This window comes from Clarias gariepinus, chromosome 10, assembly GCF_024256425.1.
Source record: "Clarias gariepinus isolate MV-2021 ecotype Netherlands chromosome 10, CGAR_prim_01v2, whole genome shotgun sequence".
Classification (NCBI taxonomy): domain Eukaryota; kingdom Metazoa; phylum Chordata; class Actinopteri; order Siluriformes; family Clariidae; genus Clarias; species Clarias gariepinus.
Window position 1 is genome coordinate 30,116,979 of NC_071109.1, and position 17,492 is coordinate 30,134,470.

Sequence of the window (17,492 nt, forward strand, 5' to 3'; positions counted from 1 at the left end):
GTTTTTTTTTGTATCAGTGTGTGGTTAATGTGATCAGCGAGCTCCAGGCGCAGATGCGCCAATTCCAGCGGGAGATCACGACACGCATCCAGGAGCAGCGGGCTCTCGAGGGCCACCCGGAGAGCACGGCTCGTGACGTCCACGATGCCCGTTGCGCTCCCGATCGCGGCCCTGATCCGGACCTGAGCTCGTCAGACGCAGAGGACTCCAGGCGCCACTGTGGTTCTGGAGGAGACAACGTAGGCGGGCTTTTTGTTCTGCCGTGAAGCTCACTGCACGTCCCCTCCTCCTTACCGTCACAGGCTCATTTCCATTTCCACTCTAACATTAACAAGCTTTCCTTACAGAGCAAAGGCCACCGGAGGGGAATTCGTACGGTTGCTGGTGTCCCCTGTACACTCTCAGGGTAGAGTGATTTTGGTTTAAGGAATCTGGTGTTCCTGCATGATTGCTGTAGACCTCTCGCTAACCCAGGGGGTGTTGAGAGTTGGTTTTTGTAGAGATAGCGGGTTTTGTTGATGGTTAACGCTTCTCCGATGCTATACAGTATCTCACTCTCAGTATAAGGGGAACTGATTCTTAGCTTGCTAGTAGACGGCATCACTTTTGGTATGTTGTCGTGAAAAAGTATTGATTTTTTTTTATTTATTAAATGATTTAGATCATCAAAAAATTTAAACATACCTCAAAGATGAATACAAAATGCAGTTTTTTTTATTAAATTTAATTAAAGAGAGAAAAAAGCTGTCCAATCCTGCCTAGCCCTGTGTGAGGAAAGTAATTGCCCCCTTGCTAAGTCATGAATGAACAATGATTTTTGAAAAGCTTTGTTAAATTTAACTTCCCACACCCAGGCCTGATCACTACCAGACCTGTTGAATCAAGAAATCACTTAAATAAAACCTGTCTGACAAAGTTCCACCGCCTCAAACAGTTTTATATTTCCTCCAACTATCAAGCTCTTTACTTTAAGCACAGGGCTAACAGGGATGTATTTTTTACACCATTGACTTTAATTCATTTGAATGACCAGATGTTTCCACCTACAGCTCCTTTATACTGAGAGTGCACATCAACGTGTACACTTTTTGAGTTGCTAAGTTATAAGGTGCACCTTTGCCATATACACAAACCTTAGGAATCCCAAAAAATATGTCCATGTACCTGTTAGAGTAAGCTGGCCAGATTTACAGTACCCTTTGGACCTTTCCTGTTCCTTCTCCAGAGTAGGAACTTATCTGCAAACCAGGATCTACCGCAGTGGAGCTCGTCTTATCAAACATTAATAAATGGACGAATGCAAGGTTCAAAGAATGACTAACCGTAAACCGTCTAATGGAGAAAGAGTACATTTTTGTGCATTCTTCCAGCAGCAAAACAAGCACATGAGCAGCTGATTTTAAAAAGTTAACAAAAAGTTTGCATCATATTGGTGGAAACAATACTAAAGACCAACAACACTTTACCTTTATTCCCCTTAGTGCTTACAACAGAAGGGTTTTAAAGTTATGCTGTGTGCATGCAGTGGATTTAATGTGTAAATCGATCATGCCTTAAGAAAGTTCACCATGGTACAGTACAGTAGGTTCCTTTTTGACAGTACCATGGTACTTATTTGCTTATATTGTACATGTACCAAGGACCTACCGCGGTCATAAAAATGGAAACAAATACAATGGTCACCATTGGCGTCCACGGTTCCTAGTTGGACTACAGAGGTTTCTAGATGGATGCCTGGCTGGCTGGATGGATGATGTACATGTACTACACTATGGTACTGTACATACTTTGGTGCAATGTGCTATAGTATAATGCATGGTTCTACTATGCAGCTTAAAAATACGTTATACATGTTTATGTATCATACTGGTAATATTTCTATAGTCCTGAACCATTGTAGGTATTTAACATTAATTAAATACCATAGTGTATGTTGAAACTTTTTAAATTACATACAATATTAATAATACAATAATATGGTATTGCCGGTACTATACTGTATACCAGTAGTACTGTATGTAGTGCCATATCCAATATGGTACAGTACGAAAAAAGCATACCATATTTGAACCTGCTAATTAGTGCACAGTAGTAAAATTCCTAATGGGCATTGGTGTACAGTACAGACTTAACATACAAAGTTGAGACTTGGGGAAACCAATCCCAGGAACTTGGAAAAAAGGTCCTGGAATCTTAGCGCCAGTGGCTCTATTGATAAAATGACTGATTTTGGACCCACTTAACATCTGTAATTAGTTAGCCGTGGTCCTTTGGTACTCTTATTCCATTGACGAAAATGGTGAAGAGGTACACACACGGTATAGTATGTAAATAGAAAGGTGACCCATATGGTGGTGGGGGTGCCTGCAGATATACAGTAGGACGTAGGTGCACCTAATAAACTGGCAACTCATCATGTCCTAATAATAATAATAATAATAATAATAATGCATTATCAAGTGTATTTCTGGTGGAGAAGCCTGAGCCATAACTACAGTTGTGGGCGACTGACCGACTGATCAATCAATAAAAAATTCGCCTCATTTCAGGACTTCCATTAACAGCACGGTGTGTGGCGTTGGCTCGGGTACAAGTGGGTGCTCTCCAGATCACTCCGTCCTGCCCTTTGGATTGGGATTATTGTATTTCTTTTTTTTATTCATGTTTTGCTTATTTTTAGCATTAAAAAAAATGGGTGAAATGTTGCTCTAACTCTCGAGGTGGTGGCGGAACCATGATGATCAATGTACTGACTTTTTAACACGGTTCAACATCCTTATAGATGCCCGTTATCCCTCGTAGCGTTTATTCCTGATTGCACATTTAATTTTTGTTAGCAGGCCCTGCTGCACGAGTTACGCATCCTGAAGGCCAAAGTGGACGACTTGGAGAAGGAGAAGTCGCAGTACGAGAGGAAGCTGAAAGCCACAAAGGTAACGTGTAGAAAATGATCAAAGCCTTGTATGAGGATACTTTTAAATATTTAACTTCTTATCCTGTTGGTCTTACAGTACATTGATCCTGTCTTCTATCACTGAGATTCAAAGTAATGAGAGCACTTCGTTTTGTCAGCTTGTTCTTTCATTTCCTCGACACATTTACGCTCCTTGGCACAATTATGTTTATCTCCGTTTTCTCTCTTTTTTTTTTTTTACTACTTTAATGGGGAAAAGAGTGCGCCTAAAGTGTAAATGTGCTAGAATTAGCACTACAGTCTGACAGTTTTGTTAAATAGCATTAAAAAAAAAAATCCTATATTTAGCACTTTCCCTTCAGCTGAAATGTTGTCAGTCAGCTAAGAATAATAAGCGAGAGAGCTACAGTAGCAAGATAACTGACACTAGAGTTTATAACCTACAGTAGACGAATCTGTCTGTCAGTGAACTGTATAACCGTAGTGCGGACGCAAGAAAATGCTGTAGCAAAGCTGATAATCATGTAGCGCACTTTTTAACGCTTTCATGCGAAGTATCAACACAGTCGATACATATTATGGCTCTATTTTTATACTTTAGAAAATATATGATCAACTTTAAATCATCTAAGAGCTTTCTTAGTAAAGTGACATAAACTTCAGTAGCTGTTTTTTGTTTCCAACCTGTATTAATACGTAAATATTAAAATAATTAAAAATACTTAAAATAAATAATGTAAGTAACATGTAGGGGCTTTTTTGTGAAGGTTTTTTTTAAACCTCTTTTGCGTATTTGCATCAAATTATAAATTTCTTATGAATAAAAAATAATTAATAAAAATGTAAAACATATAGACAATGGAAGATTATTATTAAAGTTATTTCTTTTTTTACCATTCTGATTTTATTATAAATAAGCTTTTACTTTTATTTCGTAAATATTACCTAATTAATTATTAATTATTTAAAAAAATTGGAAATAGATGATTTCATTATTATTATTATTATTATTATTATTATTATGTTAGAAATACATTCTGGGTTTTCACAAGTTTTAATTTTTATTTAATAATTTATATTAAATTAATACTTAATGAATAATTAAAACATGGGCAATAAAATATTACTATTATTATTATTATTATTATTATTATTATTACTAATATTTGGCCATACATTCTGGGTTCATCACAAGTTTGTAAATTATGTAATAATTAAGAATTAATTAAGAATTTAACAGCCAGAAGATTACATTATTATTGTTGTTTTTGATTATTTTTTTATCTTTTTTAAATTGTTGTTTTTGCCATACATTAAAATTTAAACTAAAATTTTTATTCGTCACATACACAATCATACACAGTATTATATAAATTTAATAAATTAGGGAATTTAATAAATTAGGGAATGGAATAAAGAATGAAATATAAAAACCTTCTTTCTAGAATAGAGAAAAACCTGCAGAGAAAAGAACAAAATATAAAATAAAAATATAAAATATGGGATATAAAAAAATCTTTAAAAAACCTAGCTGTACAAATATGCGAAAAGGTGGAAAATGTACAAGTGTGCAAAATTAAATGTATATAAATGGTCAGAAAGTATGCAAAAATGAAATAGTTTTTTTTAATAATTAATATTTAATCAATTAATAAATTGATCATTAAAACACGGACAATGGATATTTATTATTATTATTATTATTATTATTATTATTATTATTTAGCCAAACATTATAACTAAATTTAATTTAAACAATCAAAATTTAAATAAAAAAGAGAGAAATATAAACATCTGTATATTCATACTGTATGACTAATTAAATGATAAATGAAAGGGTTAAATCCTTATAGAAACTATTTCAAGTGTGAGCAATTGCATCTCCTCCTTCACTTTATTCACCCGTATACAGTTCAGTACACAGTGAAACGAAACAACGAGCCGCACACAACATAAATCAGAGTACTTCAAAATAAATCTCTCCATCCCTCTATCTTTCTTACAGTACCCATCATGCTCTGGCTCTCTCTTATCCTTTTTCTCTCTCTCTCTCTCTCTCCCTCTCTTTATCCACCTCTTTCTCTCCCTCTCTAGCTCTCTATCTCTTACTCTCTTCATGTGTGTTACCAGTCGCTCATGACCAAGCTCTCGAGCCTGAAGCTCACAGTCGAGCACACTCAGGTCGAGAAGCAGCGCTGGGAGGAGCGTTGTCGGGCGGCTCAGGTGCTTACTCGTCTTCCTCACCCTGTAACCTTCATCACCAGGGAGCAGAACATGAGGGACAGGACCACAGAGATGTTCTCACAATGAGGGCTCGAATACAACATGACTACATCTGGTGGAAAGAAAGATTTGAAATTGAACAATAATCTTTACGTTTTTTCCAGTATAATCTGAGATAAGAGAAACCAGTAGATTACCCCATTAGGTTTAGCGGTAAAGAAGGTCCTCTCCTACAGTTCTGATGCTCCTCTGCTCCTCAACTTCACTGTTGTGTTGTTGTTGTTGTTGTTGTTTATCGTGTCATGTCATCTCCATGTTCCATCCAAACCCTACAGTTGTTGTTTAAGGTGGTTTCCAGGTCTCTTGTTTTTCTCGTGTCCTCATCATCACGTGTGAGTCGTGTAGTGTCGGTTTCACGAACACTTAATGTGTTAGTGGTGGTCAGTTTCTTGAAATAGATTCCTGATTTCTCAGGAATGTGTGTGTGTGTGTTGGAAGTGGGAGGTAGAGCAGTGCTCTTGATGTTGACCGGAGGAGACAGTGCACAATTATCCTGAGCAGGATCTAATGATAGACGCTTTGTGCTCCATGAGCTCAGACTTATTTAAGGTCTCGGACGAGTGGAAAGGAGACGAGGAACCGGCCACGTCTTTCTCCTCGCCCAAATGGCACGCCCAACCCCGAGGTCTTGCGTTTTAATGATTAACTAAGTGTCCAGATATGGTGCAGGTCCTCCCCCGTGCATAAACTAAACGTTGTGAACCTTTTACTTTTACTGTATCCTCCATCCAATCCTTCTGTTACTGTTCATGTCTCGTCTTCTTCCTTAGATGTAGCTCCCACCCACCAGAACCACATTAAAGTGTTGAAACCATCACACTGCCTCCAGTGTTTGGCCCATCGTGCAGGTTTGACTTTCCACCTCGTGCAATCTCAATCCTCAATCCAGTTCCTGTTTTGCAGACAGAGATCACCGGGCTTCAGCAGCGTCTGGCCTCCAAAGACGCAGAGATCGAGAGTCTGCAGAATCAGCTCCTGTCCAGAGGAACTACGAACAGCGACGGCCTGGAAAGAGGTAGGGCTCGCCGTGTCTGCGGGAATGCGTCATGTAGCTGACCCAGCACTGCTGGTATTAGCTGGGATTAGTGGAAATAAGTGGAAATTCCTTCTCCTTCATCCTGTATAATTGGGCGACGACATGACGTCCTGCGTCTAGGATTTTTGTCCTGGATGATCTCCGTGCTGGCTGTGGGCTCATCTACTGTAGTTCTTACAGGCACTAGTTATTAAACCACATTATTTTTACTTTAAAAGAAAAAAAATGTATTTTTCCTCCAGTTGCACGTAACACTGTTTAAAAAATATATATTTCCAATATAAGTAAATAGAAATACATAAATGAATGAATGAATGAATGGATGATGAAATGTAACCAAGTATACTAACTTAGTATGTTACTTACTTTTAAAATGACAACAAATTTTATCAATTTTACAGAAATTATTGTACAATGAGATGAAAATGTAAGACGCTCTGGATAACGGTGTCTGATAACGCCCTATCATCCGGAGATCGCTGGTTCGATTCCCGGGTGATGCTGTTACCTCTCACAGCCGGAGGTCTAGAGAGAGCTGATTGGCCGAGCTCTCTCAGGGGGGAGGGATGAGAGGTACTCGCGCTCCCACATTAATCACGGCTCTACAGCCAATCAGGGGCGTCTGTGAGCTCGCGCACGCGGAAGGAGCGGCTAGCGCTTTCCTCCGAGTGTGTTACTCCGCCCCTAACGGTGTGTGAGCGAGCAGTTCGAAAAGATGCGGTCGGCTGACGTCACGCGGTTCGGAGGAAACACGGTATAGTCTTCGCCCTCCCGGCTGAGTGGTGGTAGTAGCCTTAATGTGGGCGCCCCCTAGTGACGGGGAGGAATTGGCCACGACTAAATTAGGGAGAAAATTTGAATAAAAAATTACCTGTAAAAACCAGAGCTATGTTTAATAGTGTAAGTAGGATCGTTTCCATACACACACACGATGTGATGGTTGGGACTAAACAGCTGTGTGTTTATCCATAACAGCCTCGAGTTTTGAGAAACGTTGAGAAAAAAGTCCAAAGAGTCCAGATTGACTCTGTTCCATAGCGATGGGCGTGTCAGGGTAAGACAAGTGGACACTATAAAGGGCGCTTCCCTTCATAGTGTCCACTGTACGAGCCTCTGGAGATGTTATGTTGTTATGATTTGGGGTCGCTTCAGCCGCTCAGGTCTCGACTCAGCAACGTAATGCGGCACTAAAATAAAGTCAGCTGACGACCTGAACGTACTGAATGAGCAGGTTATCACATCTATGGAGTTTTTCTTTCCTGATGGCGCGGGTCATATTCCAGGACTCGTCATATTGTGGCAGTTTATGTAAAAATAATAACAATAATGATGTCTGAGGCTCTAATTTGTACTGTATGTCATTATTGATGGCCTGGAAAATGAATATTTAAATTATTAGAAATGTTGCAGCGGTTGAAATCTGTCTGTCGAGAAGGTAAATTAACCAGTATCTGTCTCTTCTTCTTCTTCTTGCGGCGTCTCTTCCTCTGCTCTGTGTTGTAGAGGAGATGTACAGGAGGAAATTGAAAGACAAACGTAAGAGAATGTGCGACGAAACGTTTCACCACATTGCTGTGTACTGCCTGATTCACACCAGCATGCAGTCACGTCTATTACTGTGTGTGTGTGTGCGTGTGTGTGTGTGTGTATGAGATTCTGGTCTGATTCATCTGTCGTGGCACACCCTGTAACACCCTGCTGTTTTCTCATCGTTGTCTTCGTGTTGTCTTTGTGTACTTGCAGATATTTTTTTGTTTTCATCAGTTGCTTTTCAAGTTCAAAGAAATTGTATATGAAATGCATGAAAATAAATAAACAATAAGGGAAGAAAAAAAAAACAATTATAGGTAATCCACATGAAATAAACCTTCTGTCGAGTTGTTTTTCCATCCTAAGGGGAGACAAGAGACCTGTAATGGCTTTTACTGTAAAAAGCGTCTCCTTCCGAGACGTCCTGGGCAGAGCGGAGACCACAAAGTTGTCAAAATGATGAAATATGACTAAATCACACACGGTCTACTGTAGCTGTAGGACTTAAAGTGTGTGATCCGCCCACGCTGTAACATGCTTGTTTTGTGTGTGTGTGTGTCCCAGATTTGGAGATGCAGAGGCTGAAAATTGGAATGGAGACACTTTTGGCTGCGAACGATGAAAAGGTTGAACCCTGTTTTAAAAATGATGAAGTGCACATTGTATATTTTATATGTGTAATACAGTAAACTGCTTAGTGTGTGTGTGTGTGTGTGTGTGTAAGATCTGGGTTTTATTTTGCACAGGATCGTCACATAGAGGAGCTCACAGCGCTGCTCGGGCAGTACAGGAAATGCAAGGACGTGATGATGCTTTCTCAGGGTGAGACACAACACACCAGTGATGGGATTAAAAAAAAAACAAATAGTTACTGCAAAATATTTATTTTGATAGTAAATTGTAATACTTTTCAATACAGGTGTGTTGTTTTTTTTTTACGTTATCCGTACTGTAGGGTAAATACGGTAATAATTCACCGTTATTATTTATGCTACAAGATGTGTCAATTATATTGGTGTTAATAATTTAGTGTTAAAACGCATGAAAAATTATATTTAGCTACAAAAATTGCGGAGGATATTTTTTTGCGGAGGTTTATGTTGGTTAATTCCTATAGAAATGTGGTTCTATAGTACAGTTTGTACATCATTTCACACAATTCCTCTCTCTCTCTCTTTCTCTCTCTCCTTGTGTGTGTGTGTGTGTGTGTGTGTGCAGTGTGCGGTGATCGCTTGCTATGTGGAAGCAGTGATGAGGATCTGAGCTCGTCTCTGAGGACGCAAGCTCCGCCCCATAAGGCTTACTCGGACATCGTCAGACCCGGCCTTCAGGTTCGTCCCTAAACTCCACACACACACACACACACACACACACACACGAGTGACGTTTATAGAGAAAAAAACAGTTTTTGCTTTAAAGCAACTTCAATATTAGACTCCAATACCTAAAAGATCTTTTTTTTATTATATTATTATATTCCGCTCAATAAATTAAAGGAACACTCGGACTCAGAATGCACTTGACGATAATGTTCTTGTAAGAACTGTTCCTAATCCGCTGACCTCCGTGTCTCATAATAACGACTGACTGATTTTGTTGGTATTTTAGTACCCCATGTCGTGTGTGTTATTGTTGTAGAATGTAGAAATTTGGGTGTGTCCAAACTTTTGACTGGTGCCGTATATACTGTACTGTACTGTAGACAGACGGACTGGACAAAGGGTATTCCCTTAATTCTCTTTCATTTCTTTTGAAACCATACGTTTGGTAACGACATTAATTATACCTAAATAAATGTCAAAACTTTAATAGACTGGTGGAAGGAGAGAGCGAGAGAGAGAGACACAGAGAGAGAGAGAGAGAGAGAGAGAGACAGAGAGAGAGAGACAGAGATACAGAGAGAGAGAGACACACAGACACAGAGAGAGAGAGACACAGAGAGAGAGACAGAAAGAGAGAGAGAGAGACAGAAAGAGAGAGAGAGACAGAGATACAGAGAGAGAGAGAGAGAGAGAGAGAGAGAGACACAGAGAGAGAGACACAGAGAGAGAGACATATAGAGAGAGAGAGAGACACACATATATATATAGAGAGAGAGACAGACACACAGAGAGAGAGAGACACAGAGAGAGAGAGACAGAGAGAGAGACAAAGAGAGAAAGAGAGACAGACAGACAGGGAGAGACAGAGAGAGGGACAGAGAGAGACAGGGAGAGAGAGAGAGATGGAAACATGAGTTTAATTCTCAGGTTAAAATTTGATGTCTTTTTGTCCAGATGTCATCATCTCGAGGGACACCTCAACTCTTACTGCCATCAATGTGTCTACAAAATGACCTTGATTCAAGGTGAGGAATACACACACACACACACACACACAGAAACGCGCACGCGCAACCATACACACGTGACAGTGTGTGTGTCTTCAGGGCCGAAAACTGAGTTACGTTCCGAGTTACTATCACACTCTCTCTCCTCGTGTACTTGTTTATTTATTTTTATTTATTTTTTTCTATTTCATTTTTGTCGTCTTTCTGTTTCTCTGTTCTGTGTATCGCAGCTGTCGCAGTCTGCAGTCCCACCTCGACTGCCACAGCGGACGATGGCAAGTACTGGTGTGTGTGAGTGTGCACGTGTGGGTGTATCTGTGTGAGGGTGTGCTTGTCTCCGGCGTTCATGGTGGGCGCATGAGTGTGTGTGTGTGTGTGTGTGTGTGTGTGTGTGTGTATAGAGAGTCTGTTCGTGCCTGTGTGAGGACTAGCTCCATGTGCTCTGCTGTCAGGTTCCTACTCCTGCACTTTCGGGGTGTTTTTCCTTTCCACTGTCGCTTCTGGATTCTTCACTGTCGGAATGAAATCTAACGTTTCCTGGATTTCTGCTCGTCTGCTTTGGGACAATATTGTTTTTTTAAAGCAAGTAACACTGGGTGACTGCACGTCTACACCTGGCTACTGTACAACCTCCTGTAGCATTAAGGACTTGAACAAGCCAGCGGCATTGATATGTGATCATCAAACGTCATAGTGTAGAAACATCTACACACTCCTTTACCTTAAGGCTATTGATGATGATGATGATGATGGTGATGATGATGAGCTCTTCCTCTGTCTGCAGGTCAGCACTGAGGTTGTTGTCTTCCAGTCTGGAGGAGTTACAAAGCGGATGCAAACAGAGGGTGTGTATAATATCAGGCTTATTATCGAAAACATCTGTCTTGCGTTTGTTTATTATAAAGCACTCTGATACAATATCTGAGAAAAAAAAAACGTTGACGTCGTGTACTTGCAAATATCCTGAATCTAGTCAAATTTATCTCTACTGTATGTTGAGTGTTCAAGTCAAACCGGGACTTTTAATTCTACAGAATAACAGAACCCATTTTTAAGGTTAAAAGCTCTCTTATTTCTTTATATAATCTGCCTGCTTCACTTCTGAAACCCTGGCCTCCCAGGAGCTCCTTTAACGACCCAAACTTGTGGAAATGGCTCGGAGCGAGGTCAGGACTGTACCCAGGATGCGGCAATAACTTCCAGCCGAGTTATAGACAGATTTTCAAAGAAAATTTGGCCGGGAACTTAAATAAACAAAACTAAAAGTGTAGAGTTTATATGTCTAGAAACAAGTTTAAGAATAAGAAATGAGATAAATTTGACTACATTCAAGGTATTTTATTTTTTATTAATATTAATGACCTTTCTTAGGCTTTTTTTTTTCTCCATAACATATTTTTTCATAACATTATTCATTGTGTAAGCACTAACACTCCGCGGATCGTCCTGATACTTTGGGTTACAGCGGGTGCTTTCTTGATTACATCATGGCCTTGAAGTCGTATATTTTTGCTTCACCAGAAGTGTTTGATTACAAATTGTCAAATTTATTAAAGTACGAAACTTTATACATCCTTTACGATCTTTTTAGTTACAGTTCACATCGTTTCGTTTTCCAGAGTCTGTTTTTCTTTCATCTTTTTTAAAAGTTCTTAAAACTCGCCATTATGTTACTGAGAAAGTCCTCCTTCCTGAAGTTACAGCTTTAACTCTGTCTGTTACAAAGCGCTGACACTGGAGACTCCTTTCATTAAGGAACGATAAATATCTCATCGACAATCATGTTTCTTAACAAAACCGTCCACGATGTTCCTATACAAAACTCTAATGTGCGAATTAATGAGTATAAACATGAATAAACCTATGATTGGCAGCCGACCAATCAGAATCGAGAATTTGCCAAGACCTCGTCAGCCAATCAGAAGTGGTATACAGTAGCTCTGTTTATTGCTCATACAAATTGCTCATCATCATTTTGTGCTGATTGTCTACATTAATAGCTAATTATAATTTGTCTATTAACATAACCGGCTAATTGTGTATGTTTCCTTCTTCTCTTGTTCTCCTTTATTTCTCCTTTTTGCTTACACAAGCATGCCTTGCGGCAGCCTGTAGAGCCTAACCTAGAGGTACTATTACCAAACCATCATTAACCTTTAACCTCTAACACACATACACACAAAGAGCTAAAGAAACAAACCACTCAAGGCTTTACTGCAGCCTGATTTTACATTTATTTAATTCTAAGCCACATAAAATAGGAATATAAGACGGTATGGGCACGTGATGAGAGAGTTAATTGTAGTCCTTTACTCCGAACAGAACCGGCACATTTCGGACAACAGTAAGTACCGGACCCTCCCGGGGAAGTTGTCCAGACCGGAGCAGAACGGAGAGAGGAACCGGCGCTCGTCTCCACTGCAGCTGTCGCCTGATGAGAGCGAAGAGAGCGAGATCAACCTGAGTAAGTGAACGTCTAATAAACAGCTGGTCCTGGATCAGGACGTGGTTCTCCTCGGGAAGGGGTTCAGGAACCGGACTTTAATAATGCTCTCTGCTTCACTTTGCTTTAACTAACAGAGCTTCAGCACCATATCTACATACTTGAGAATATTTCAGATTTTTAAAATAACACGCATTAGTTGTTTCTTTACGTTTAGTATTGAATGTAATTAGTGAGCCAGTATTTTATTTGAAATATTCTGTCAAAATCCAGAAAGATTCAAATTTAGGCTGCTTTAACTTGATGCAGTTTGATGCATCCAGTTCACATGATGATAACCTGATGATGACCAACTGAGAACCTAAAGAAACCTTCATACATGTTCCAGGCTGATCGTCTACTCTTGATGTCCGGAAACAATTGTGTGTTTAATCTTTTTTCCTATTTCCTTGCTATATAAAACGAGACTCTTTCAGCCTTGCGCTCTTCTTGCTGTAATCCACCAGCTCTAATCACGAACCCCACTTTCTTTTCTTCTCACTGTTCCTAACACCGTGCTGTTTCTGCATGGTCTGCTCTTCCTCTTTAATCCTTCACTCCGTCGCCGTGGCTGTCTCCGCTCTCGTCTCCTCCCTGGTGCGTTTTTGCTTTCTGGTGTGAAGATCGCTCCAGGAGTGCCAGCGCCCCGGCGTTAGGTACCGTACTCTCACATTCGCTTCTGTCTCAAGATGCATTAAAGCATGAAAAAAATTTAAATAAATAACTCACTGTAAAAGCAGAGCTGTAGAATGAAATATGTGATAAAAAGGTGTGGTGTATTTTATCTGGCTTAGAGATAACGGTTATTGGAAAGTTATTGGAAAGTTGAAAAATCTTTATTCTTTAAAGCATCGCTCTCTAACCACCGGGCCACGGACCGGTACCGAGCCGTGGATATTTTGGTACTGGGCCGGTCCAAATTGTCTTACATGAAAATGGTCCAAAAGAGGTTGGAGACTACTGCTTTAGAGCTTTCTATCAGGAATTGCTTAAATAATATTTACAAAATACAAATATAAACAAATAATGTTCCTACATTTATACAGAATTATGATATACATCAAAATTGACTTCGATTCCCGGGTGATGCTGTAACCTCTCGCAGCCGGAGGTCTAGAGAGAGCTGATTGGCCGAGCTCTCTCAGAGAGGAGAGATGAGAGGTACTTACTGTACTGCTCCTACATTAATCACGGCTCTCCAGGGCATCTGTGAGCTCGCGCAAGCGGAAGGAGCGGATAGCGCTGTCCTACCACTGTGTTACTCCCCCCCCCAAAAAGATGCGTTCGGCTGGCGTCCCGTGATTTGGAGGAAACACGTGATAGGGGGAGCCCCCTTGTGATGGGGACGAATTGAATTGACTAAATTGGGGAGAAAAATCCTGGGAAAATCCCCCCCAAAAAAACTCTTAATGCCCGCCTTTACACTGAGCCACGCTCCCACTACGTCTGCAAAAGAATTTGGTGGAAACCGGTAAGGCTGTAGTATTGTCTCCCTTTTTTCGGACATGAAAAAAAAGATTGATTAATGAACACTAAGAGACTTGATTGACGTACTACACGCATGGCACAGAGTAGACTGGTGAGAGCATGATCATGTGCGTGATGGGAAATTAGGGACAACGTGATCAACATAACACTTTTTTTTTTTTGTTCAATATTTTTTGGGACGCTGTGGGAGCTTCACAGTTTTTGTCTCTTTAACAAGCCCCTCCCCTTTCCTGTTTAAAATACATGTTAAATTATGTTAGTCTCTTTCATATTATGATACAATAACACAAATCTGTCACATATTTCAATAAGATTTTTACTTCCTCCTTTTCTTCCTGTTGTATCATTTCGGTCACTTGAAATGTGTTCAGATACGGTAGAGTGCAAAAGTTTGTATACCCCCAGTACAAAAAGGAAAATGATGTTTGTTTTTTCTTATCAGATTATGATTTATAAGATGATGATTTGCTTCATGTTAAGATATTAATTTATATCAAAATAAAACAAAGTTTTTTTTGTTTTGTTTTTGTTATAAATATTTTATATTCAAATGAAAAAAACCTTTGCGAGAGGGGAGAATGTTCTGTACCTAAAGACGCCCAATGAGACATACACAAAATGATAAATAATCAACATCATGTTACGAAATCCTCTGTGATCAAAGCGTCCCAAAAGGGTTTTCCTGCTTAATAAGCGAAATTGCCATTCGTGAACTAAGTTTTTGCAGTTTTGATTGAGAAACAAGTGAAATATTAAGACACGACTCATATGTGATATAAGCGACCCTCGATCAGAATGCATTCTCCTAACAGCCTACAGTAAGCACTAATGAATAGCTCCAGCACCATAACGCGTTGTGTTTCTCTCCATCCCCTCACGCATGCCTCAGCACCACGCTGGAAGCTCGAGCTTTTCACAGCCGGTGGGTAAACATCATATCTCCGAGATGAGCAATGTAAAACCCCAGAGCTGTTCACAGTTTGGTGTCTTTCCTGCCTTCATGCAGATCATTTAGTTGATGGGTTGTTCTGAGAGCTCTTCATGAGACGTCTGAGAACGGGAAAAACATCAGACTGCTCGCAGACTTTGGAATTTCCTGATGGAAATAAATCTTAAAGCGTGTTCCTCCTGTTTTTCTCAGCCAAGTCAGAGAAGACGGATGAGTCCACGATGTCGGATGTGTCGCCCATGTCATCAGGCATGGACTCGGGCCAGCAGTCGCCTGTCTCTCCTGAGAATCGGAAGAATCAAAAAGGCATCAGGAAGCTGTGGGGAAAGTAAGCCAATAGTATAAATTACCAGACTTGTCTGACTGTGTGTTTTATTACTTCTGGCGAATTCTGAACATAAATCGTAAGGTTTATACACATGGTTTCACTGATCTAGTGGAGAAATTAAATATATTATAATTTCCTTAATAACAGCAAAAAACAGTCCTGTCCTCATCACTTTCTTCCCTTGTTAAGTCCGAAATGCAGCTTGTCTTTTACCGTCAAACGTCTTTTCATGTCTGATTTTTGCTAAAAAAATAAAAATAAAATAAATGCAAAGTAATATAACCCGTAAACATAATTATAGCCAGAATTATGCTCATTTCTTTTCAACTCCACTCATGCAGAGCATCCTTCGTACAAGGTTGTGTTTAAATTTGTTCCTATTGGAATAAAAACTGCACCTTGAGACCACTCAGACTTAAAACTTTCTCAGTGTTGTGCTCCAAATCCAGGTAATCCATACAGTTATGTTCTGTTATTAAAAGATAAAGGATAATATGGCATGTCTGTTGTTCCAGGATAAGAAGGACGCAGTCAGGTGGTCTTCCGGCTGAGGCTGCGGATGATTTCAAGAGGGGAGGAGTCCGCGCCACGGCAGGCCCTCGGCTGGCAGGGGTTGGCAACAGAGATTCAGGAAGGTATGAGTGACACATTTAAGTCATCCAGCAGGAATACTGGACCCGTAATAATTAAAAATGAAACACGTTGCATCTGCACCCATGGGTCACTATACATTTTACCAATACAGGGAGTCCCCTACTTATGAACATTCGAGTTACAAACGGACCGCAGTTCACTTTTCTGATCAATCACGGAAGTAACTCACTTGTATTATATAAGAAATAAACATTGCAATGCACCAAATACCAATGTTTACAATTATAAATAAAAAGTCTGGTATACTGTATGTGTGTGCGTGTGGGGGTTGTGAAAGAAATGAATCAGCCCCAACGGTTTCAGTGAATCAGTTCAGGAGCATGACAATAGAAAATGTCTGTCCTGTAAAGCTGTCCTGATGGTAAATAATCTTAATTTCAGAAACTCCTCCACAAAATAGAGTGCACAGTCCAATACAGTGGAAAACAGCTCTATGACAAAAAGTTTTAAAGTTTAAAATTTTACTGTAATATTCATTTCCTTGGCCACATGATGGCAGTGTGGGGAAAGGGGGCAGATTTAGTCAAGTCGATTAGTATGCTTTACATTGTATATTCGTGTTAAAGACTCACTTTGTCGGACTTAAAAACAAATCAGACTTACGAATGTGCTCCTGGAACAGAACTTGTTCGTAAGTCGGGGACTACCTTTATACCAACCACATCCATTAGTTACTAGGTGCAGACTTGTATCCATTGTAGCTCACAAAGTGCCTTACGTATATGGAAAGTGCCTTATATGGGAACATGATAAATTAGTGACTTAACTTGTACAGAACATTTAGTTCGTGGAAATTCAATCGATATAAAAAGATGTCTTTAAAGCACTCAGGTGGCATTACTAACGTAACCTACCAGACTGATAATTACTATTAAGGACATTATTTTAATTGCTGTGATTTATTTTTTTATTTTTTTTCAGAGATGACACTCCTTTCTCAAAATGGTCAAATGATCAGGTGTGCATGTGGCTTGAGGAGTTTGGGCTGGGACAGTATGTCCCCATGGCCCGTCAGTGGGTGAGCAGTGGACAAACTCTCCTCTCAGCTTTGCCGCATGACTTAGAAAAGGTATGCTGTTAAAAAAAACATGTATGGATGCAAACACACACACACACACACAAGAGTAAAGGCTAATTCTAGACGTCCACATACTGTAGGTAAAAAAAAGTGCAAATGAAATCTGCAGTTTGTCTGAAGGATTGAGCAGAATTGGTCATTAGGCGTTGCAGGGGGGTTGATCAGTATTCAGCAGATGCGTCTAAAGGAGTGGACAGGATTGGTTGAGTGTTGTTTGTAAGGTTGAGCAGAATTGGTCATGAGGTCTGGAGGAGTGTGCAGAATTGGGCAGCAAGTGTGGTCAAGATTAGTCAGGAGTGTTTGGAGATGTTGAAGGGATTGGCTGTGAGTTGGCAGAGTTGAACAACAGCATCTGGAGGCAGTTGGTGGAAATGTTTCTAAAGTATCAGGACTGGATGGTATTAGCCAAAATGTCTGCAGG

The 17,492-nt window shown here is 39.9% G+C and overlaps 1 protein-coding gene across 8 annotated transcripts in view; it reads left to right on the forward strand.

The window, feature by feature from the left end:
- Positions 1–17,492, forward strand: part of ppfibp2b (PPFIA binding protein 2b) — a 77,936-nt gene that overhangs the window by 51,061 nt on the left and 9,383 nt on the right. For 3 of the 8 annotated variants that reach the window (XM_053506502.1, XM_053506504.1, XM_053506509.1), the window contains 14 exons: positions 18–239; positions 2,838–2,933; positions 6,101–6,212; positions 7,737–7,769; positions 8,328–8,389; positions 8,510–8,585; positions 8,982–9,094; positions 10,040–10,110; positions 10,323–10,367; positions 10,877–10,937; positions 12,415–12,556; positions 15,204–15,339; positions 15,855–15,974; positions 16,915–17,062. In XM_053506502.1, the coding sequence (XP_053362477.1) occupies positions 18–239; positions 2,838–2,933; positions 6,101–6,212; positions 7,737–7,769; positions 8,328–8,389; positions 8,510–8,585; positions 8,982–9,094; positions 10,040–10,110; positions 10,323–10,367; positions 10,877–10,937; positions 12,415–12,556; positions 15,204–15,339; positions 15,855–15,974; positions 16,915–17,062 (1,437 nt within the window). The remainder of the gene's footprint in view (positions 1–17; positions 240–2,837; positions 2,934–6,100; positions 6,213–7,736; positions 7,770–8,327; positions 8,390–8,509; positions 8,586–8,981; positions 9,095–10,039; positions 10,111–10,322; positions 10,368–10,876; positions 10,938–12,414; positions 12,557–15,203; positions 15,340–15,854; positions 15,975–16,914; positions 17,063–17,492) is intronic. The other 5 variants (XM_053506503.1, XM_053506505.1, XM_053506506.1 and 2 more) reach the window with 5 other exon arrangements.